The sequence below is a fragment of the Gadus macrocephalus genome, chromosome 2, assembly GCF_031168955.1.
Source record: "Gadus macrocephalus chromosome 2, ASM3116895v1".
Taxonomy (NCBI): Eukaryota; Metazoa; Chordata; class Actinopteri; order Gadiformes; family Gadidae; genus Gadus; species Gadus macrocephalus.
In genome coordinates, this window is record NC_082383.1 from 602666 (window position 1) to 626399 (window position 23734).

Below are 23734 nucleotides of genomic sequence, written 5' to 3' on the forward strand. Positions count from 1 at the left end.
CGCCTCCCTCTTCCCCCCTTCCTCCCTCTCCTCCTCCCCCCTCTCCTCCCCCTCCTCCCTCCTCCCTCCCTCTCCTCCCCCTCTCCGTCTTCTCATTGGACGAGGGTTAGGTCACTTGTTTTAGATTTTGTATTTTGTGAGTATTTGGTTAATGCTGCGATGCCATTGGCCTGCAGAAGGTCATACCAAAGATGCCCCCCCCCCCCCTCCTGACCCCACCTGTTGTTGTGAGGCTATGGGGGTCAAGGGTCACAATGACCATACGTGCACCATCATGGTATCCTGGTGATGTTGTGTATCTCTTTTTTGGTATTGTGTAATTGGACAGATGCTTCACGGTTAACTCTTGGTGTGTCTGATTACCGGTCCACCTTGTTGCTGACCAGTTGATCTAAAACCTAAAACCGTTGATTACTCACTTAATGACCTTCAACCACAATGTGAGCTGGTTCCTCGTCATCACACGCAGTGTGAGAGGAGGAACCAGCTGGTCTGACTCCCTCCTCTACTGGTCTGACTAGGAGGGAGTCAGACCAGTAGAGGAGGGAGTCGGACCAGTAGAGGAGGGAGTCGGACCAGTAGAGTCAGACCTGCGCTGCCTTACAGGAAATGGAGATCCCTTGCAGAAGGATGACCCAATATATATTAAGCCGTTTGCCTTCAGGAAATATAATTTTGTATGTCCCTATACTGTGTGTAATCCCCAAGATGAATTCTATGCCTGCAGAACCCTGGAGAACCTTATCACCGCTCGGTGTTCAGGGCTGACCTGTGTCTATAATAAAGGGTTTGAATGTGCCGGCATAGTGCAAGTGTTTATTCACACCACCATTCATGTGCTCGTCATAATGGATTCATCAGTGGGTTGACCCCCCCCCTCTGATTGGACAACCAAAGAAGGGGGGGGGGGGGGGGGGATCCGGGGGACGTGTGCGGGTTGTGTTTCTGCTTTGGTTCAACAAATCAAAAGCACTTTAATTCGACGTATGCTTTAATCAAACAATGTTTGGCCTTTTACAACAGAACCTCCCAGCTGACAGAATTGAGGTTTCTCATTGGACGACACTCGGGACATCGGGTTGAGTCAGCTTCCCTGACGCAGTATTGCATGCTGGGTGGGGAAACCCACCTCTGTTGCCATGGCGCATTGGGAGTGGTAGGCCATGTTGTGTTGGAGATGGCAGTCCTCTGATTGGCTGACGGACGGCTGGTTCAACCTGTTGTGCATCGACCAATCGGTGGGCTACAGGTTAAACCAGCCGTCACCGCACAAACTCTGGACATCGCCACAACGTCGGTCCAGGGTCCAAGCAGCCAATGACAGGCCTGCTGTGTGGCAGTGTCTGTAGCGCAGCGAGGTCGGTGTGCTTCACACCCTGCTCATGTAGAGGTCCATGTGGAGCCTGGGATTATTTTGCTGTTGTGGAACAAACTAGCAACTTTCAATCATTTTATTTTCTAGCCCAGTATCTGGACAGCCACTGAGAGAGGGCAGTGAGGGAACCTCTTCCTCCGCGTGTCACTCAGTCAGTGAACCACGTCACAAACGGGTCCTCATTCATGGCAGGAGGCCAGCGCTTGTTTGTGTATTTCCAGTGTTAGTCGCAGTGCTTTAGTTTTGACAGGAGCTCAAACAAAGCATCTCACTTTTTACAGCAGTGAGACGGGATTTGGCGCATTTTCATTTTAGAGGAATTAGAAATGAGCAAGTGCAGATACCGGTAAACATCCCTTCATTTCTAACCAATCACGACACAACACGCAGACCTTTGGAACGGCCCTGTCTTTGGTGAGACAGGCAGCCATTTAGAACCAATCACAAACAGCCATCGTGTAACCTGGGTTTCGCTCAGGGTACCATCGGGTTAATCTTAAAACACGACCAAACAATTAAACCAACGGGCAAGCAAACGAGCAGCATCGTTAACGCTGAGGGGGGGCGAGGGGGGGGCCCAGGACCGCAGCGCTGTAAGACGCCCCGACGCTGAGGGACCTCCCAGGGCCGCACGTTGGCGTGGCGACGGTGGGAGCTGCGTCGGCATGGAGGCCGTCGTCCAGGATGGCGAGGATGGGAGCTCCGTTGGCGCGGCGACCGAGGAGGATGGGAGCTCCGTTGGCGCGGCGACCGTCCCCCGGGGGGAGGAGCTCCGTCCCGGCCCGCCTCTCACTTGGTGCGCTTGCGGCCCTTGTGGGAGGAGTTCATGTGGACCTTGGTCTTCTGCAGGCGGGAGAAGATCTCCTTGAAGAGCGTCTTGTACTCGGGCGCGTTCTGCCCCAGACGCTTGTCCACCTGCTCCACCTGCCGGCTCAGCCCCTCCAGGGCCTCGGGGGTGGAGGGGGGCGAGGGGGGCCCGGCGCAGGCCCCGCCCTCCGCGCCCCCGGAGCCCCCCAGGCTGTAGTCCTTGACGGAGGGGTCCCGGGACACGGGGCGGGAGGTCTGCACCCCGGCGTGGCAGAGCCCCTCCTGGTGGCGCCGGCACTTCCCCAGCAGCTCCTCGTACTTCTCCAGCAGCGTGTGGTACTGCTCGTCCACCTCGCTCAGGATGGACATCCCCCGCCGGCCGCGCGCCACGTAGCCGCCGCCGCCCCGCCGCCCCGCCCCCCCCTCCTCCCGGCCCGAGATGGCGTTGAGCGCCGTGTCGCTGCAGCTCTTCCTGACGGGCCCCTCCCCCCCCCGCGCGGCCCCGCCCCCCCCCTCCGGCTCCGCCTCCTCGGGCGTGTCCGTCTCGGGCGTGTTGGCGAGGAGGGCGTGCTCCAGGTCGCCCGCCGCCGCCGCCCCGCCGCCCCCCCCGCCGCCCAGCAGGAAGGCCCGCGAGCGCCGCAGCTGCTGCATCTCCTCTAGCTCCGCCTCCAGCTCGCGGACGCGGAGCCGGCAGCCCTCGGCCCCCAGGAGCCGACGCTCCAGGGCCTCCAGCTCCCGCAGGGCGGCGGCGCAGTCCCGCTCGGCGCCCTCCCGCCGGCCGCGCTCCGCCGCCATGTTGTCCCGCAGCGCGGCGAGGGAGTCCTGCAGCCGGCGGTGCTCCTGGTCGGCGGGGGGGGGCTCCAGCAGGTCCACGCTGCCCGGGTGGGCCACCAGGAAGCCGTCCTCGTACCTGGGGGGGGGAGACACACGGCGCCACGAGAGGAGATGGATCCTCAAGGCCTCAATCAACCCAAACATAGAAAGGGTCTCCACACACATTCAACAACAGAGTGTGTGTGGAGGACTCTTATTGTGGTAGAGCGGTGAGTGTGTGTGTGTGGAGGACTCTTATTGTGGTAGAGGGGTGTGTGTGAGTGTGTGTGTGTGGAGGACTCTTATTGTGGTAGAGGGGTGTGTGTGTGTGTGTGTGTGTGGAGGACTCTTATTGTGGTAGAGGGGTGTGTGTGTGGAGGACTCTTATTGTGGTAGAGGGGTGTGTGTGAGTGTGTGTGTGTGGAGGACTCTTATTGTGGTAGAGGGGTGTGTGTGTGGAGGACTCTTATTGTGGTAGAGCGGTGAGTGTGTGTGTGTGGAGGACTCTTATTGTGGTAGAGGGGTGTGTGTGAGTGTGTGTGTGTGGAGGACTCTTATTGTGGTAGAGGGGTGTGTGTGAGTGTGTGTGTGTGGAGGACTCTTATTGTGGTAGAGGGGTGTGTGTGTGTGGAGGACTCTTATTGTGGTAGAGGGGTGTGTGTGAGTGTGTGTGTGTGGAGGACTCTTATTGTGGTAGAGGGGTGTGTGTGTGGAGGACTCTTATTGTGGTAGAGGGGTGTGTGTGTGGAGGACTCTTATTGTGGTAGAGGGGTGTGTGTGTGGAGGACTCTTATTGTGGTAGAACGGTGAGTGGTGTGTGTGGGGGACTGTTATTGTGGTGTGCGTGCGTGCGTGCGTGCGTGCGTGCGTGCGTGCGTGCGTGCGTGCGTGCGTGCGTGCGTGCGTGCGTGCGTGCGCGCGTCACCTGGGTGCGGTGCACAGCTCCTTCAGGCAGGGGAAGGAGCTGACGCTCTTCCTCCTCTCCTTCCTCTCCCTCCTCACCCGGAGCTCCTCCAGCGTGCGGAGCTCCTCCACGCGGCCCGACAGCCCGTCTACCTGGGCCTGCAGCGCCTCGGTGGTGCCCGTCAGCCTGCACACACACACACACACACACACGCACACGCAGAGACACACACACAGACAGAGACACACAGACACACACAGACGGAGAGACACACACACAGACACACACACACACACGCACACACACACACAGACGGAGAGACACACACACACACACACAGACAGAGACACACACACACACAGACGGAGAGACACACACACACACACACAGAGACACACAGACACACACAGACGGAGACACACAGACACACACACACACACAGACGGAGAGACACACACACACACACACACACACGCGCACACAGACACACAGACACACAGACGGAGAGACACACACACACAGACGGAGAGACACACACACACAGACGGAGAGACACACACACACACACGCACACAGACGGAGAGACACACACACACGCACACAATTGCCATAATGTTAGATCATTAGCTCTTCCGTCGTATTCCCTCATCCTCACCCTCTGATCAGCAAACTGGGGTGACCACTAGTCTGACCACTGGTCGGACCACTAGTCTGACCACTGGCCTGACCACTAGTCTGACCACTGGTCTGACCACTGGTCGGACCACTGGTCGGACCACTGGTCGGACCACTGGTCTGACCACTGGTCTGACCACTGGTCTGACCACTGGCCGGACCACTGGCCGGACCACTGGCCTGACCACTAGTCTGACCACTAGTCTGACCACTAGTCTGACCACTGGCCTGACCACTAGTCTGACCACTAGTCTGACCACTAGTCTGACCACTGGTGGGACCACTAGTCTGACCACTGGCCTGACCACTAGTCTGACCACTAGTCTGACCACTGGTGGGACCTCTGGTCGGACTACTGGTCTGACTACTGGTCGGACCACTAGTCTGACCACTAGTCTGACCACTGGTGGGACCACTGGTCGGACCACTGATGGGACCTCTGGTGGGCCCACTGGTTTGACTGGGCCAACAACAGCAGCCCTGTTCTGGTGAACACAGAGCTGCTCTCAGGCAGCATCAGCCGCTGAGCCCTCAGTCGTTGTAATCGCTGCTTTGGAAACAGTCAGTGAGACCGACTTACAGGTCGGAATGCTCTGGGGATTATTAATAAAGGACTTGTTGTGTTATGCAACAACGTGCGGCCCGGGCCACAAACACGCCTGCTGGTGTTAAAGAAACGCTCAAGAAACACGAGACGGGAGAATGGCCGCTCAGAGGCATCTGGACATCACCCAACTCTCTCCTCTCCCCGAGGGTCGGCTCTCCCTCTGACGTCAAATATAGTCTTTACTGATAGGAGGCCTGGCTCTCTGAAAGAGCGGGAGGGAGTGAGGGAGTCATTCAGTGAGTGAGTGAGAGGGTGAGGGCTGACCGGTGCATCTTCTGATTGGAGGCCTTGCTCTGTGAAAGAGTGTGAGTGAGCGATTGAATGAGTGAGTGTGTGAGGGAGTCATTGAGTAAGTGAGTGAGTGTGTGAATAACTGAGTGAGAGGGTGAGTGAGTGAGAGTGAATGAGTCAGTGAGTGAGAGGGTGAGTCTGACCTGTGGATCTTCTGGTGCGAGGCCTTGCTCTCTGCTAGAGTGAGTGAGTGAGTGAGAGGGTGAGGCTGACCTGTGGATCTTCTGGTGCGAGGCCTTGCTCTCTGCTAGAGTGAGTGAGTGAGAGGGTGAGGCTGACCTGTGGATCTTCTGGTGCGAGGCCTTGCTCTCTGCTAGAGTGAGTGAGTGAGTGAGAGGGTGAGGCTGACCTGTGGATCTTCTGGTGCGAGGCCTTGCTCTCTGCTAGAGTGAGTGAGTGAGAGGGTGAGGCTGACCTGTGGATCTTCTGGTGCGAGGCCTTGCTCTCCAGCAGCAGCTTCTCGTTGGTGATCTCCAGGGCGCGCGCTGTGACGTCCAGCTGCTCGTACACCTTGGCGTGCTGCTCGTTGACGTCCCGCAGAACCTCCAGCTGCTTGGCCAGGTACTGGGACACACACACACACACACACACACACACACACACACACACACACACACACACACACACACACACACACACACACACACACACACACACACACACACACACCGAGAGGGAATGGATTACAGGTCGATTATATAATAATACTGAACGATGGCTTCTATACAGTCATGAATAAAGACAGCAGGCCCAATGTGGAGTCACAGGCTGTGAAGAAATAGAAAAATGGTTTGGAAATCCGTGATGTGACGTGATGCATTAAAGTGAAGCCCTTTAGTTTTGGGAGGATCGCCCTACTGTTCGACCTTCCACCACCAGGGGGAGATACAGCCGTGAAACGCAGCCTCGGCTGATGAGAGGGGACAGCATGGTGCCAGCTGTCAGGGCTCAGGCGTGCACGTGCGCACACAGCAGACACACCTCTATCTCCTGGGCCTGGTCCTCGTTGATGATGTACATGTGCTGCAGCGAGTCCTCCAACTCCTTGTTGCGTTCCAGAAGAGTCTTCCCCAGCTCTGCTGCCAGGTGGAGGTCTGGGGGGGGGGGGGGCAGAGACACAGGGGGCTTTACACACTGACACACACACTGACACACGCACACACAGACACACGCACACTGACACACATTGAACCAAGACCTCCATGCTGTGTGGGGATCAGGAAGGCACCGCAGGAAGGTGTTCCTCAGCCTCCTGTCTAATGAGACGTCACCACACATCCTCCTCATCACACTCAGCCCCCACAGGGCCGGTGGTGTGAACACTGAGCTGCTGTGTTCATCTAAATACGGGGAAGGGGGCCTCAAAGTCCCTTTGGTGCAGCAGAAGAAAAGCTTCAAAGCTGTAACGTTTAAAGAGGAACATTGGTCTTTTAGAAAGAGAAATCGATGCGACGTCTAGAAGGAGGTCCCAGATGGGGAGAGGAGGAGAGGCTGAGGGGAGAACAGAACAGAGAGCAGAGAGAAGCACCCCAGGAGCCAAGGAAGTAGAAGACCGCCAGGATGTATTTCAGTACGCTATGTGGGCTGATGAGAGCCCTAGTTACAGAGCGTGTGTCCGGCTCACTGCCCGCACACACGCGTCTGCTTCTGTACGGCATGAGAGGCCTCAGGGCATTGTGTTCAACAAAAGAATGGACACACAACTCCACCACAGGCAGTGTGTGAGACTGGACTCACATGTAGCTCGGAGTGACAGGTGTGTGTGTGTGTGTGTGTGTGTGTGTGTGTGTGTGTGTGTGTGTGTGTGTGTGTGTGTGTGTGTGTGTGTGTGTGTGTGTGTGTGTGTGTGTGTGTGTGTGTGTGTGTGTGTGTCAGATGATCAGTTATGTAACTCATATCGGGGAGGGGCGGGACAACCCTAGTGACTGCTATTAATGACCAATCAGCAGTCATCTCGTGTATCGCCACGGCGACCTGTGTTGCACTGCTGGGGTCTCAGTGGGGGGGGGGGGGTGTCCCCCAGTCCCCCGTCCCTGGCGACCTGTAGGTCATTTACATTCAGAGCGTTTAGCAGGCACTTCTATCCAAAGCGTCGTACGCAGATATTCAAAGGGTCCTCGATAACCGCGTTCAGAGACCTGTTCTCCGTCAGAGTGGCACGCCGGGGTCTGCATCCCATCAGCACCTCGGACTCTAAACGTGGGAACGTAATCTCCTACAGAGAACTCTGTGCTGAGGCTTAGGCCAGCTGTCTGTCTGGAGGTCTGTCTGAAGTGAGTCTGTCTGTCTGTCTGTAGTGAGTCTGTCTGTCTGTAGTGAGTCTGTCTGAAGTGAGTCTGTCTGTCTGTAGTGAGTCTGTCTGTCTGTCTGTAGTGAGTCTGTCTGTAGTGAGTCTGTCTGTCTGTCTGTCTGTAGTGAGTCTTTCTGTCTGTCTGACTGTAGTGAGTCTGTCTGTCTGTCTGTCTGACTGTAGTGAGTCTGTCTGTCTGTCTGTAGTGAGTCTGTCTGTCTGTAGTGAGTCTGTCTGTCTGTAGTGAGTCAGTCTGTCTGTAGGTCTGTCTGGCTGTAGGTCTGTCTGACTGTAGGTCTGTAGTGAGTCTCTGTCTGTCTGTAGTGAGTCTGTCTGTCTGTCTGACTGTAGTGAGTCTGTCTGTCTGTAGGTCTGTCTGACTGTAGCTCTGTAGTGAGTCTGTCTGTAGGTCTGTCTGACTGTAGTGAGTCTGTCTGTAGCTCTGTATTGAGTCTGTCTGTCTGAGTCTGTCTGTAGGTCTGTCTGACTGTAGGTCTGTAGTGAGTCTGTCTTTAGCTCTGTACTGATTCAGTGACCGCTCCACTGCTCAATGTGTAGAACACGGTATTATATAACATGGACTATTTAAAGGGTTTACTGCACATGTACAAAGGACCTTTATGCATATTTCTAGATGACATAATATAAAGGTTAATTAGGCCTGGTTAATTCGAGAATTAGGGCTGATAACAAACAAGGTTATATCGAAGATTATATTTCTATGGGGTGAAATTGTGCCTTAACCTCAAATTTAGATTTATGTAATTTCATGGCTGAACTGAATATGATCCCTGAAGCCAGTCTGAGCTGTGATGAGATCAGCTTAATGCTGCAGACCCATTATTAAAAAAAACACACACACACACACACAACCTTGTGTATTGTTGGCCGTCTTCCTGATTAAACGGTGGTCTAAATTTGATAAGCTTTGTCAAATCTGACCAGCCTATATTAAATCCAAAGGGGGTGTAACACACACACACACACACACACACTGGACCCAATTCGTATTCATCAAGGTTGACTGCATGGAGTCGTTGAATGGATAGATGGAGGCCTTGACCTGGTCTTCGTGGTCCGCCCGGACATGTTGCCCGGGCTGGGTTCACAGATTGGATCAAGTCAGTCATTTAATCGAAGACTCGATTAACTCTCTCTCTCTCTCTCGCTCTCGCTCTCGCTCTCGCTCTCGATCTCGCTCTCTCTCGCAGTGTGTGTGAGAGAGAGAAACACCCCACCTAGGTATGATGTAACAGTCTTAGAAACACTGTTCAGGATTACAGGGGTCTCATCCACTTATGTGAGGAAGGGGACACAGACCCGAGGCCTGACCCTCTCTCTCATCTCTCTATTCGGAGGAGACCTCCGAGGAAGAGATCAAATGATGAGCAGAACAGGAGAAGAAACTCAGACTAATGGATGGAGCTTGGGGAAAAACAACCAACGTTTAAATAGCTTCATTTGACTCATAAATAACAGTTATGTAATTATATAGTCGTTATTCATCAACCTAAATGTTGATTTATAAGACGCGGTCTCCTCCCGGTTTGATGATGCTCTGCTCCACTGACCCCACCAGGTTAACAGATCCAAGCCCATCAGAGTTAACAATCAGAGGTTCTGTTCCAGCTCCTCGCCGTAATAACATCCCACCCCCATGAGAACTGCGGACCTCAGAGGGATCTCCTACCTTGTTCCAGGTCCCGCTGGTCGTACCAAGGCTCCTCATCCTCCGTCACGAACTCCTCCATCCCGCCCGGCCGGAGCATCGATGTGGTACCGCTGGGGATGCGAACCCAAACCGCCCGGAAGCAGAGCACGCCTCGCGAAGGAAAAAAATAACCAAACGGCGCAGACTCAGATGGAGTCGGCCTGTCCGCGGACCTAGGAGAGAGCACGTCGAACACCGCCCTCCGGGTGCACACCTGCGCGCGCTCAATTCACTAACGCCGTTATAAGCTGATATTAAATTATATTAAGTAACATCCTTTCAAATGAACACCCGTGTCATTCTGACACTGAAATTCAGCTTCCGAGAACCACTAGAAGGTTTTCATCATCTCGTCTCCTCCCGTACCGCGCAGCAGCAGCGATGATGTCATGGTGGACGGGCACAGTGGGGGCCGTCAGCTGTTCGCGGACACGCCCCTCCGGGGGCGCGCACTGCGCCGACGTCTCCCCCTCTACCCGGACGACCCGTGGCGACCCGACCCGGGCATCACCGGCATTGTTCAGTTCAAACACACGGGGAGTCGGGGGTACGACCAAAATGGACCACATTAAGTAACACATTGATTAACTCATTAAGCAGAAGAGGAGATCCCACATCAGCACTAGATCTTTATTGTACAAAACAGCACTTTGCGGATCGCAGAGTTGGGTTTCCGTTTGCCCTAATGGACCACTGAGTGAGAGGAGAGAGGGGGGGGTGCGGGGGGAGACAGGAAGTCTCCCGTAACCATGCACTCAGGGCCGGTCCCCATGGCAACAGTAAAGCTCTTCCAACATGGAGGAGACTATTGCTGATCAACAGAAACAGAACAGAACTCACCAACCTAGAAGGACTGCTATACACACAGAGCTTTACCTACGGTAACGAGCTGTGTGGGTTTAATTAAGGTAACGAGCAGTGTGGTTTTAATTAAGGTAACGAGCTGTGTGGTGGAACCGTCCGCCGCTGGTCATTATGTTCGTTTGGTTTCAGAACGTTCCAGAGGTTCCAGAGCGTCAGCCGCTGCCAGCAGCAATGAGCACCAACAAGACAACGCTTCTGGGTTAGTGAGTCATCATTCAACCTCAAGTCCGGCTAACGTCTGGCTAACATCGGGCTAATGTCCAGCTAATATCTGGCTAATATCTGGCTAACATCGGGCTAATGTCCAGCTAATATCTGGCTAATGTCCAGCTAATATCTGGCTAACATCGGGCTAATGTCCAGCTAATATCTGGCTAACATCGGGCTAATGTCCAGCTAATATTTGGCTAACATCGGGCTAATGTCCAGCTAATATCTGGCTAAAGTCTGGCTAACGTCTGTCAGCTCTACGTGAGTCGGTGTTCAAGCCGCCGGCCGTCGGCGGGGTTCGGTGTGGTCGTGTCCGAGCAGCAGAACCACAGGAGGTGGCGGGAGGAGGGGGGGGCAGGACTTCCCTCGTCAAGTCGCGAGAGGAAGAGGAGGCACTGATGATGAAGAGCACGCGGCCGCCCACCGCTACGTGGGCCCCTGGGGGGCGCGGAGGAACGCCCAGTCGGCCTCCGCCTTGCAGCGTGACACGCCCCCGAAGAACTGCTGGATCAGCGCCTTGGCCTCCGCCTTCACTGTGACAGACAGACAGAGAGACAGACAGACAGACGCAGTATTAGAACAGCTTTTGCAGTTATTAATCATGGTAAATATTTGGGAACAGAGTTAACAATTAATAAATACAGCTGAAATATAAGAGCGACGTGTATCCAGACATTTGGCTTACCTTGGCCCCTCCCTCGGCTCCGCCCCTCGGCCAGCAGGTGAGACAGGTGGCGGGCGAACGCCTTGAACAGCTCCTTCAACACAGACCAGCGCAGCTCGTTAACCCCCGGGCTGCCGACGACCCGCAGACATTTTACGTCTGGTCGATAATTTGTGTCCTCGTCATCTCGTTCTAAAAACGAGTGTAACCAGTCGCATTAACATACTTTTTAACTGCCCCTGCGCCTCCCCTTTGGGCAGAACTACCCCTTCCCCTCACCGTGGGGGAGAACTGCCCCTGCCCCTCACCGTGGGGGAGAACTGCCCCTGCCCCTCACCGTGGGGGAGAACTGCCCCTGCCCCTCACCGTGGGGGAGAACTACCCCTGCCCCTCACCGTGGGGGAGAACTGCCCCTGCCCCTCACCGTGGGGGAGAACTGCCCCTGCCCCTCACCGTGGGGGAGAACTACCCCTGCCCCTCACCGTGGGGGAGAACTACCCCTGCCCCTCACCGTGGGGGAGAGCTGCCCCTGCCCCTCACCGTGGGGGAGAACTGCCCCTGCCCCTCACCTTGGTGGAGAACTTGCCCTGCTTGTAGAAGGGGTCCAGGCAGCGGACCACCACGTCCGCTACCTCCTTCAGGGTCGCCGGCTTGGGGGGCGTGTCGCTGACCTTCAGCAGACTCTCCTCCACCTGGGGGTTAAAGGTCACCCTGCGCCTGCAGACGTCCTCCGGCTCCTCCCTGCTCTGCTGGGCGGGGGGCGGGGCCGGGGGCGGGGCCGGGGGCGGGGCCGAGGGCGGGGCCTCACCGCGCCCGGCAGCTCCGTCACCTGAGGGCTGAACGGAGTATTGGTGTTGTAGTGGGTATTGGATTAGGGGCTTCAAAATAAGAGCCCCTTTAGCTCTAGCTGAGATCGTCTGTAAGGCCTTCATGCTGCTTTAGACCTGAAACCAGTTCAAGGTTTAGAACCACAGAGACCTACCCTCTGGGCGGGAGGAGGTCCGGGCTCCTCGTCGGCAGGAGTCAGGCTGAGGGAGGAAGCAGACCCTGATTAACCCCAGAGGACACGACTGATCACTGGCACCGAGCTCGTTACGGAGGCATCATGTTACCACGGAGACGCCTTACTCTGCTGGCTTCTCCTCGTCCGGGTCAGCCGAGCCCCCGAGCCGGGCCCAGCCCTCCGTCCCAGGAACCTCCATCACATCATCGTCGTCGTCTTCATCATCCTCGATCACGACCACGTCGGAGACGAAGGCGGTGTCCATGGCAACCGACTCAGCGGGGTCGTCGTCGTCGTCGTCTGTTTGCGGAGCGGCTTCTGCCTCTGGCGGGTGTCCCAGCGGACCGCCGGTTGCCGTGGGAACGTCCCCGGCGGTCTCCGGGGGTCCGCCCCCGAAGTACAGCGAGATGCTGCGGGTGTTCTTGGCCGCCTCCTCCATCTTCTGCTGCTTCCTGCTGGGGGCGCGGCCCGCCCGGCTGGCCCCGCCCACGGGGTCCTTCACCTCCGTCGCCCCCGACGACGCGGCGGCAGCAGGCTCCCCGGGGGCGTCGGGGTGGAAGCCCCCGCCCCCGGCGTCCCGCAGCTCCCGGGCCGTCTGGAAGGGGTCCGAGGACCCCCGCAGCCCCGCCCCCACCCGCTTACGCTTCAGCTGTGGGGGGGGGGGACGGACAATTAGAGACGGCGTCACGGTGAATCAAACATCACTCAGGTGTGGTGGGTGTGGTGGGGGTCTGTGTGAGGGGGGGGGGTGGTCTGAGTGTGGGGGGGGGGTGGGGGGGTCGAGGGGGTAGCGGGGGTCTTACGGAGTAGACCTGGTAGGCGGTGGTGAAGCCCCCCAGCTCCCCCAGAGGCTGATGGGAGGAGCTCGACCCGGAGGAGGAGGAGTCCACCCCCGTCGCCATGGAAACACCAGAATCACTGCTGGTCCGGTCGGAGGCCCCGCCCTCCTTCTCTTCTTCTGCTCTTCCCGTGGCGGTCGTCATGGCAGCGCCTTTCTTCACCTCCGACACCTCCAGAGACAAACGGCGTTAGGGTCAGGCCTCCAGCGTCCTCTGATCAATACCTGATATCAGACGGCTCTGTGGGAGGGTGGGCCCGTCCGACTGGACACCTGCAGTGCATCGACCAATCAGGAAGCCCAGGTTCAACCAGCCTGGCAGCCCTGAGCCCCAGGCCGCGTGTCACCGTCTGGAGGCCGACGGTGAACCGGCCCCCAGCCCAGCGCCCTGCGACCTCGTCTGGAGGAGCCCAGTGAGCCCCCATCACCGCTACAGTATTACTGGAGCTCTGCGTTTTAGATATCTCCGTTTGTATGCTGGGTCATAACTCAGCCCCAGGAAGGGTTCAGGAGGTCAACATGAGGGCCCTCAGGAGGTCAACATGAGGGCCCTCAGGAGGTCAACATGAGGGCCCTCAGGAGGTCAACATGAGGGCCCTCAGGAGGTCAACACGAGGGCCCTCAGGAGGTCAACACGAGGGCCCTCAGGAGGTCAACACGAGGGCCCTCAGGAGGTCAACACGAGGGCCCTCAGGAGGTCAACATGAGGGCCCTCAGGAGGTCAACATGAGGGGCCCTCAGGAGGTCAACATGAGGGCCCTCAGGAGGTCAACATGAGGGCCCTCAGGAGGTCAACATGAGGGCCCTCAGGAGGTCAACATGAGGGGCCTCAGGAGGTCAACACGAGGGGGATACCTTCTTCAGGACCCCGGCCTTGTACAGGTTGGAGGACTTGCTGCTCTTGAAGACCTCGTACTCCAGGTCCACGGAGAGGGAGACCACATCGCTGAGCGGAGGAGGGAGACGGTAGGGTTAGAGGGGCGGAGCCCAGGGGTTAAGGGGGCAGGGCCTAGGGTTAAAGGGGCGGAGCTTAGGGTTTAGTGTCACTTGGCGCTGAGGTTGCAGGATCCCACCAACAGAACATCTATAAAGGGGCTCGTTCTTAGGGAGCGAAAACACCTTTCTCATTTTCATGGAATATTATATTCAATTTCTCCTCAAGTCAGTTACATTAAAAGCCCCTTAATTCGACACACTGCCCCTTTAAATCCTGTTTGCATTTGTTTTTCTGCCTGCGTGTGTCTGTGTGCGTCTTTACTTGTAGGTCTTTTCCGCCCCCTGGTGGCCGTAGAGCGCTTCCTGCAGCAGAGAGAGGCAATGCTCCCTGGCCTGGAATCACAACGCATCATCATTAATTCATGTCCTACAAGTAAAAACCATTCAGATGAATCATAAAATAGAGACTGCTTAAAGGATGGCTTGAAGTTGCTTACATTTATTTATCAAACACACATTTCTTTAGAATCAATCACGATCTAATTGTGACAACCATGGGGATTTCTACGGGCTTGATCAATTAAATAATAATCTGAATGTTTACAATGTTTACAGAACTAATTCAAGAAAGCGCCATAAACCATCCAACCCCTCAGAACCACGTCCAACACCACGGCGATACGGCTCCAGCTTGATCCAGGCTAGAAACCCAGAGGGGCGAGGTCCCACAGAACACCACCAGGTGGCGCCCTTCAGGCCGTGCGTGTGAGGATTCGCCCTGCACCCACCTTCACGGTCAGGCGTGGAACCTTCCGGCTGCTGGCATCCCTTAACGGGCAGTCCTCATCTAGAACAACAACAACAACAACAACTTGAGCCTTCTTTAGACGAAGCTACTGCTTCAGTCAGGGTGACAACACCCATCTGTACGATCACAATCAACCCTGACTCTCTCTCCCCCCCCCCCCCCACTGAGCGCGTGCGTTAGACCCGCTGCGCACCGGTCCGCCACCCGGCAGCGTCCCGGGCCGGACTCAGAGACCCAGACCCGCCGCCGCCGCCGAGCCGCGAGCGTCTGGTCTGAACACTGCTGATGTTTGTGTGCGACTCTGGAAGTTGATTTCAAAAAGCCTTCCTCATCTAGTGTGTTCCTCATCTAGGGTGTACACGGAGCGGTCGCCCCTGGAGGGGGGGGTCCTAGGATGGGGGGCACCTCACCTGGGAGGGTAAAGTCTTCTTTGGATCCTTCAGACACCTGAAAGAAATGAAACACAAGATAGAAATATGGGGCACACTGAACTGCCTTCGTGTGTGTGTGTGTGTGTGTGTGTGTGTGTGTGTGTGTGTGTGTGTGTGTGTGTGTGTGTGTGTGTGTGTGTGTGTGTGTGTGTGTGTGTGTGTGTGTGTGTGTGTGTGTGTGTGTGTGTGTGTGTGTGTTCATCCAGAGAGCACTGAGCAAGATGAACTGTTACCGACTGTTGTTGCCCCGAGAGACGCACACACCTGTCTGGCAGATGTGGAGACAAACAAACAGTACGCAGTGTGGCTGGGCTCTGAGAACACACCGTTCAAATATGCAGACAGTCTGCAACACACACACACACACACACACACACACACACACACACACACACACACACACACACACACACACACACACACACACACACACACACACACACACACACACACACACACACACACACACACACACACCTTGCGCAGGTTCATTTGCTTCTTGAAGAGGTTGCCAAACTGCTTCTTCCTCAGTAAAGGGTCTTCGTCGCCGCTGCCTCCCTCCTCGCCCTCTTCATCGTGCCTGGGGGACACAAAGCCTCCGGTTACCCCCAGCAGCCGAGCGCCAGACGCTATCACAGCCCAACTCTAATGCACGTGGAGACCAGGGTGAGAACGGGTGTCATGGGTCTCAGGGTATGTATGTAAAGACGTTTCACACGGCCAAATAGGACCGTCGTAGGCACTTCTTTTCCCCGGCATGGTCCGCGCGTTCACACTGCACGAGGAAAATCTCTGGATTGAGCTAGCACCTAAATGTACCCTCCCAGACCCCACACACATTGGCGGTGTCGGGTGACCTTGGACCCTGGATTTTATCCTTTGGATAAAAAACCAAGTGGTCAGCAAAATGAAGTATGTTGCATATGTTGACCTTTTCTCACTAGGAAATAGTTGATCGTGTTTTTATCCTACACTTGGATGTACACTCGACTGGCGTCCTACCTCTCGAAGCCGTAGCCCTTCCTGCCGCCGGCGTAGAGGTCGCGGTCGAAGCCGAAGGCGCCCGGGGGGGCGTGGCTCTGGGCGCCCGCGATGCGCGTCCCGGCCGACGCCTTCTCCAGCTGCGCCCGCACCTTCCTGGGGTCGCGGCAGAAGTCGCAGGCCCCGGAGCAGCTGGGGGGCGCGTTGCCGAAGAACTTGGAGATGGTGGCGTGACGGCAGCTGGGGGGGCGCACGCTCGTTAGCAGAGGAGGACTGGGGGGTCAGGGCGGGGGGGTCAGGACTGGGGGGTCAGGGCTGGGACCAGGACCCAGCTCACTGGGACCAGGACCCAGCCCACTGGGACCAGCACCCAGCTCACTGGGACCAGCACCCAGTGAGCTGGGACCAGGACCCAGCTCACTGGGACCAGGACCCAGCTCACTGGGACCAGGACCCAGCCCACTGGGACCAGGACCCAGCCCACTGGGACCAGGACCCAGCTCACTGGGACCAGGACCCAGCTCACTGGGACCAGGACCCAGCCCACTGGGACCAGGACCCAGTGAGCTGGGACCAGCACCCAGTGAGCTGGGACCAGCACCCAGTGAGCTGGGACCAGGACCCAGCCCACTGGGACCAGCACCCAGTGAGCTGGGACCAGGACCCAGCCCACTGGGACCAGGACCCAGCCCACTGGGACCAGGACCCAGTGAGCTGGGACCAGCACCCAGCTCACTGGGACCAGCACCCAGTGAGCTGGGACCAGGACCCAGCCCACTGGGACCAGGACCCAGCCCACTGGGACCAGGACCCAGTGAGCTGGGACCAGGACCCAGTGAGCTGGGACCAGGACCCAGCCCACTGGGACCAGGACCCAGTGAGCTGGGACCAGGACCCAGCCCACTGGGACCAGGACCCAGTGAGCTGGGACCAGGACCCAGCCCACTGGGACCAGGACCCAGCCCACTGGGACCAGGACCCAGTGAGCTGGGACCAGGACCCAGCCCACTGGGACCAGGACCCAGCCCACTGGGACCAGGACCCAGCCCACTGGGACCAGGACCCAGTGAGCTGGGACCAGGACCCAGCCCACTGGGACCAGGACCCAGCTCCAGGACCCAGCCCACTGGGACCAGGACCCAGCCCACTGGGACCAGGACCCAGCCCACTGGGACCAGGACCCAGCTCACTGGGACCAGGACCCAGCCCACTGGGACCAGGACCCAGCCCACTGGGACCAGGACCCAGCTCACTGGGACCAGGACCCAGCTCCAGGACCCATCCCACTCAGTCAACAAAGATGTGTATCCTCGACTAGCATCCTCTGCCAAGTGTGATATAACATGAGTACGGCCCCAGCTGATACGTAAAACCTGTTTAGTGAGTATTATGGGCGAGGTGAATTGACATCGTGGTTTAATACTAAATCTCAATATTCCTGACACTGTTTCAACAGTAGATCATAGTTCAGTTCATGACGAACGCAGAAGCTAATTAAATCAAGACGACAAACAATTGCAGATTAACAAGTGCAGTGCCAGCCGCTCGCTCTCAATGCCAGCATGGAGGCTCCACATCACACAAGGTCTGCTGGAGAGAGCAGAACACTGTGTCCCACGTCTCTCTATCCTAACCAGAGAGAAGAGCAGAACACTGTCCCCCAGGCCTCTCCGTCCTAACCAGAGAGAGGAGGTGAACACTGTCTCCCACTCCTCTCCTAACCAGAGAGGAGGTGAACACTGTCTCCCCCTCCTCTCCGTCCTAACCAGAGAGGAGGTGACCACTGTCTCCCACTCCTCTCCTAACCAGAGAGAGGAGGTGACCACTGTCTCCCCCTCCTCTCCGTCCTAAACAGAGAGGAGGTGACCACTGTCTCCCCCTCCTCTCCGTCCTAACCAGAGAGGAGGTGACCACTGTCTCCCCCTCCTCTCCGTCCTAACCAGAGAGAGGAGGTGAACACTGTCTCCCACGGAGCCTCTCCGTCCTAACCAGAGAGAGGAGGGCAAACAGAAGGAGTACAGGCGACCAGAACAAGGAGATAACACCTGTAAGCTCAGGCAGTGGAGAGAGACTCACTTTAACTCTCTCTCTCTCTCTTCTCTCTCTCCCCCAGCTGGCTGCGGTGAGGATGGGAGGAAGGGGGCGTGGCCTGGCCTGGCCCCTCCTCTCCCCTGACACGCTGCTGGCTGAACAACACAGACACAACACCACCACTCGCAGGAGGCTCTGAGCTGGGAGGACTCCACACTCCAGGTAAGAACCCTTTCAGTGTCCTCTCCCCGTCTGGTCCAGGAGGCCGCCCCTTCTAGAGATCCCCACAGGGGGGGGACCACCTCAGACGTGTTTGATGACGGGGATGTAGGGTAGTGGACCGGTCTGTGTGGACCGCAGAGACAGTAACGGGGTGTGCAGAGGCTAGTCCGCGTTTAAACCCAGAGTGTGACCCACGGCCGAGGGAATGTGAGGAATGCCTCCAGGTTTCCCCCAGACGTCGGCCGCCCCTCCCGGGGAGGCGTGGAGGCGCTGGGAGACTCCGATGACACACGCAGTATTCGACGTGCGTGTGCGATATTTAGGGAACGGGTGAACTCGTTGGCGTAGCCTTCAGGCTCATCGTATCAGTATGGAACATCTGCCCGAGGTCAAACCGTTTCAAAGATAAAGTTCAAAACAAAGTTGTTCTTGGTAAAACTACCAGCGAGAACCATGAAGTGATCAATAGTTCTCCATCGCTGACCCTGTGGCCAACGTTGACCTTCTGTTGACGAGCTGTTCACAGTCCTCTTGACAGGTCACATGACAAGAGCCTTGGGGACCCCTGTTATACATGAGAAGTCGCAGGAGTCTAGCCAACCATTTGTATTGTTGTAAAGGTCTTATAGACCCTTGTGCGTACGACCGGCTGAGGTGTGGACGGAGGGAGTGCTCCAGCTCTGCTGGAGCACTCCCTCCGTCCACACCAACGCCTCCCTCGCTTATATTCCACTTCAGAGAAAGTCAGAGACACTCGGCAAGAAAAACCACATGCTTTGGCCCGGCACACTCCCTAAGACGTTTCTGAAGTAAGTCTCAGAAATGCAGATAATTCACTCATACTACACACCCACCCAGGTAAAGGTGGACTGAGCTGAACACACTCCTCTACCCTGTTGGACCTTAGGGAGCGTCCGGTCCTGTGTTCTGAGGAGCGACTCGGCCCCCCCAGTGACCCCCCCGCCCGGCAGCATGGAGGCCCGCGAGCAGACACTCAGCCTGCTGAACACGCTGTGGTCCAAGCTGCAGGGGCTGCCCAACGCGGACCCCCTGGAGCTGGGGGCCTTCTTCATCATCCTGGCCTTCATCTGTGAGTCCCACCCCCCCGGGGCCCCTGGTGGGCCCTCAGGTCCACAGTGGGACCCTGGTGGGCCCTCAGGTGTGTTGATCTGTCGGTGAGTGCCTGACCGTCTGTCCCTCACCCCCCCAGTGCTCGTGGTCCTCATGGTGGTCCTGGCCTCCCTGTCCTGCTGCTGCTGCTGCTTGCTGCAAGCCCAAGGGGGCCCGGATCTGAGCCCCCAGCCGGTCTACAGCGACCCGGGACCGGTCTACAGCGACCCGGGACCGGTCTACAGGAGGCAACACATTCTGAGGACTAACTCCACGGCTCGATAGAGGACAAACCTCTCTCTCTCTCTCTCTCTCTCTCTCTCTCTCTCTCTCTCTCTCTCTCTCTCTCTCTCTCTCTCTCTCTCTCTCTCTCTCTCTCTCTCTCTCTCTCTCTCTCTCTCTCTCTCTCTCTCTCTCTCTCTCTCTCTCTCTCTCTCTCTCTCTCTCTCTCTCTCTCTCTCTCTCTCTCTCTCTCTCTCTCTCTCTCTCTCTCTCTCTCTCTTCCCCCCCCCCCCCCCCCCCCCCCCTCAGAATGGGAGCTGATCTGAGAGGGGTCAAACAGCAGGACTTTGTGAGGCTGCTGGGTGATTTAAAGCTAAACATGGAGCCCGTAGACCGAGGTGTTTACTGCGGCGTCAGCACGGCCCAGTGAGAGGGTAAACAGTGCGTTAGACCAGCCCTTTATCAACACGGCCACAGCTGGCAAATACTGACAAGGATATCCTGAAATACATCCAAATAGACACACACCATCACACACACACCATCACACACACACCATCACACACACACACACACACACATAATATCACATACACACTTTCAGGAACATCCACATTCCGACAATTCAGATGTCCAATAATGCTGCCGTTGACCTGAATAAGGGGCGGGTCTCTTTGGTAATGAGCTTGTGTGCGTGTGTGTGCGTGTGCGTGCGGGTGCGTGCGTGTGTGAGTCATGCAATGCCCCGGGCTTAGCTGGAAGCTTGATTCTAAATGAGGATGAGTCATAATCAAAACGTCTTCTCTAAAAACTCACTAGAGATGTAAACAACCCAAAATCTTGGGAGTTGATGTTAGTTTTGCTAACCAAACAAAAGCTCTAATGTTCAACTCTGCCCTCTGCCGTTTGTAAATGATATACAAATAATGTTAGAGCGAGGACTATGAAAGTCTTTATAGTCATAGTATTAGTATTGATCCATTTCATCATGCATGTTTGGTTGTGTGTGCGTTTGTACCTTATGTAAAACTAATAAAAAGGGACCTGAACTCAAAGCCCGCTCACCTTTCCTGCGTGCAGAACGACACCATGGCCTCGAAGTCCTTGATCCCCGACTTGTCCGTCTCCTTCTGAGCCCCCCGCTTCCCCTGCAGAGAACCCCCCCCACGTGTGAATAACGGCCTAGAGAGCTTTGGAAGGGGCCGTTGCGGGGGTGTCCTGTAGGGGGCGCTACCTGCTTGCGGCCGGCCTCCTTGCGGATGAGGAAGAGGAGCTGATCCTTGTCGCGCGGGGAGTAGTAGGTCCGGCAGGAGGAGGCCCGCCCGTCTCGGCCCGCGCGCCCCGACTCCTGGTAGTAGCTGGCCAGGGACTTGGCCAGGTTCCAGTGGGCCACGAACCTACGGGGGGGGGGGGCGCGACCACACGGCACGCCGCGGCGTGGGAACGAGAGAACGTCAGGCAAGGCTGAGGCCGACACACCAATGTATCAAAACTATCAATCAGAGCTGAGAATTAGCAGAACGTTGACAGAGAATCGGATCCTGTTTTCACTGTTTTTATGATGAATCTCCTGCGTAACGTGATGAGGAACAGTAGACATGCGTCTCTCGTCTCTCTCCACTGAAGGTCTGACACAGACCTGGAGAGTCTAACCTCTTCCACTGGAAAAACAAGGTTTCTTCCAAACCTATTCAATCTACTTGTTAAACATTTCACTTTGACTTCAATCCTTTCGGGATCGTCTTCCTCCTGGTTGGATAAAGGCATGTGTTTGATTCCTCAGACACTCCTGGTTTAAACGTGACAAAGGTCAACGTGTGCCAGTTGGATCTCAGGTGTTTCACTACAACATGACATCGTCATTATGAAGTCAAAGTTGAGCAGAGGAAACCTAGCTGAGACATCCCATCGTCGGCTCACCTGAGGTCCAGCCTCAACCCAGCTGAGATCTGCCCCTTCGTCCGCCTCACCTGACGTTGGCCTTGTCCACCCCCATCCCGAAGCTGATGGTGGCCACGATGACCAGCACCTTGCCCTGCATCCAGTCGCTCTGGACCTCCGAGCGGTCGGCCGTCTTCAGACCTGGAGGGCAGAGGGGTATAGAGAGAGGCTTTCACTGTGTGAGGACCTCCTTCTCTGTTATCATCACTGGGCTGGTGACACTTTACAGTAAGGGCACATTCATTAACATTAGTCAATGCATTGATACGCATTAATAGTCAGTTAATTAAGAGTAAACTAATGGTCTAGTAATAATTAACGACTGGTGTTCATGTTAACTACGGTATTCTATGTATACATTATTGAATAGGGTAAGGGGTTAATCATAGCACTAACACTTATTCTAATGCTATATAATAATACTTATTAATGCATTAACTAATGTGAATTACCAATTTATTAAGGTTCCCTTATTGTAAAAGGTTACCGATGGCTCTGAGTACTTTACAATTAGCATCCTCACAGATCAGGTGAGCACTCCCTGACTCTATAGGCTGACTCGATAGGACGATGTGGGGGAGCCTGACCTGCGTGGTAGGCCTTGGACAGCACCCCCAGCTTGGTCAGCTGGTACGCCACCGTCTCACAGTTGTCTCTGGTCCGGCAGTAGACGATCCCACAGCCCTGCTCACACCAACACACGCAGGGTTCTGCTTCAGCCTCAAAATGAAACCGGCACTAAACATCAACGGGTTGTTTAGGACGATGCGTCTTTACGAAGTACTGAGAGCGAACATGAGGAGAAGAAGAGGATACTTGATAATAGTTTGTGTCTAATATTCTCAGATGCAATCCATTGATTCCAGGAAGTAAATACAGGCGTCACAAACCGCAACAATCCATTGCACGTCTGTTTACACGGCCAAAGGAAACACAGGCAATAGGCCTTGTAGCGACGCAGGTTCAACTCCCACCCATCACCCCCCTCATCTGCAACCCACAGCGCCTCTCTTTACTCTCTTGTCCATAAAGGAATACAACAAAAACAATAAATTCATATTAATATCTTTTCAGTACTTGGCAGGTCCTTGAAACGCGGTTAGATCTTAGACCTGGTCCTGGTCCCGGACCCCCGGTGGGTCCCGGACCCCTGGTGGGTCCCGGACCCCCGGTGGGTCCCGGACCCCCGGTGGGTCCCGGACCCCTGGTGGGTCCCGGCTGCCGGCTGAACCCACCTGCTCCCCCCCGCCGGCGGCCAGCGCCTCCTTCACGAAGGCGTGCAGGTGGGCGTAGGGCTCCTCCAGCGCCTCCCTGAAGATGACGTCGTAGTACAGGTTGCTGCGGAACACGGGCGTGGTGTAGCACAGCACGGCGTGCAGCTGCAGAGACTCCTCGATGTCCTTCTGCACCTTCTGGGGTGCCGTGGCCGTCAGCGCCACGCACACCACCCCCTTCAGGCGCTTGCGCAGCTTGCCCAGCTTGAGGTAGTCGGGTCTGAAGTCGTGGCCCCACTGGGAGACGCAGTGCGCCTCGTCCACGGCCAGCAGCGACAGCAGCCGGCGGGACAGCAGGCCGGTCAGGCAGGGCTGGAAGGACGGCGACGCCACCATCTCCGGGGTGATGTAGAGCAGCTTCAGACGGGGGCTCTCGCTCTCCAGGTCCGTGAGGATCAGCCGACGCTCCCCGGCCGGAAGCTTGGAGTTGATGGAGCAGGCGGGAATGTTCAGCTCCCGGAGGTGGTCCACTTGGTCCTGGCGGGACAATGAGGAATGACGCCTCATCTAAAGGACGATAGCTCTTAGCTAAACAAATGGTAATTCAACGGGGGTAAGGACTGACCTGAATGAGAGCGATGAGAGGCGATATGACCAGAGTGATGCCTTTAGACATGACTGCAGGGAGCTGGTAGCAGAGAGACTTTCCTGCTCCGGTGGGCATACACACAAACACATCCCGGTCCCCTGGAGAACATGTTCACTCTGTTATAGTAACAAGGCATC

At 56.4% G+C, this 23734-nt stretch overlaps 2 protein-coding genes across 3 annotated transcripts; both read right to left on the reverse strand.

Moving 5' to 3' along the window:
• Positions 1 to 973: 973 nt before the first annotated feature.
• Positions 974 to 9909, reverse strand: LOC132470285 (cerebellar degeneration-related protein 2-like). Of its 2 annotated transcripts, XR_009528617.1 has the most exons (6): positions 9453 to 9909; positions 6454 to 6566; positions 5888 to 6036; positions 3921 to 4085; positions 1130 to 3092; positions 974 to 1065 (listed from the first exon to the last, which is right to left on the reverse strand). XR_009528617.1 is itself a non-coding variant. In XM_060068691.1 (5 exons), the coding sequence occupies exons 1-5, from the start codon at positions 9529 to 9531 to the stop codon at positions 2165 to 2167; spliced, it is 1434 nt and encodes a 477-aa protein (XP_059924674.1). In that variant the 5' UTR covers positions 9532 to 9909; the 3' UTR covers positions 974 to 2164. The 2 variants fall into 2 exon arrangements, 1 of the variants encoding a protein (XP_059924674.1); XM_060068691.1 differs by having other exon boundaries at positions 974 to 3092.
• Positions 9910 to 10317: 408 nt separating this feature from the next.
• On the reverse strand, positions 10318 to 23695 carry recql5 (RecQ helicase-like 5). The gene is made up of 18 exons (XM_060068410.1): positions 23574 to 23695; positions 22970 to 23485; positions 22322 to 22418; positions 21764 to 21875; positions 21028 to 21190; positions 20859 to 20941; positions 16230 to 16448; positions 15705 to 15807; positions 15207 to 15243; positions 14777 to 14835; positions 14311 to 14381; positions 13908 to 13998; positions 13018 to 13224; positions 12340 to 12863; positions 12194 to 12239; positions 11781 to 12047; positions 11233 to 11305; positions 10318 to 11080 (listed from the first exon to the last, which is right to left on the reverse strand). Exons 1-18 carry the CDS (start codon positions 23670 to 23672, stop codon positions 10974 to 10976), a joined length of 2874 nt encoding a protein of 957 aa, XP_059924393.1. The 5' UTR covers positions 23673 to 23695; the 3' UTR covers positions 10318 to 10973.
• Between the last annotated feature and the right edge of the window lie 39 nt (positions 23696 to 23734).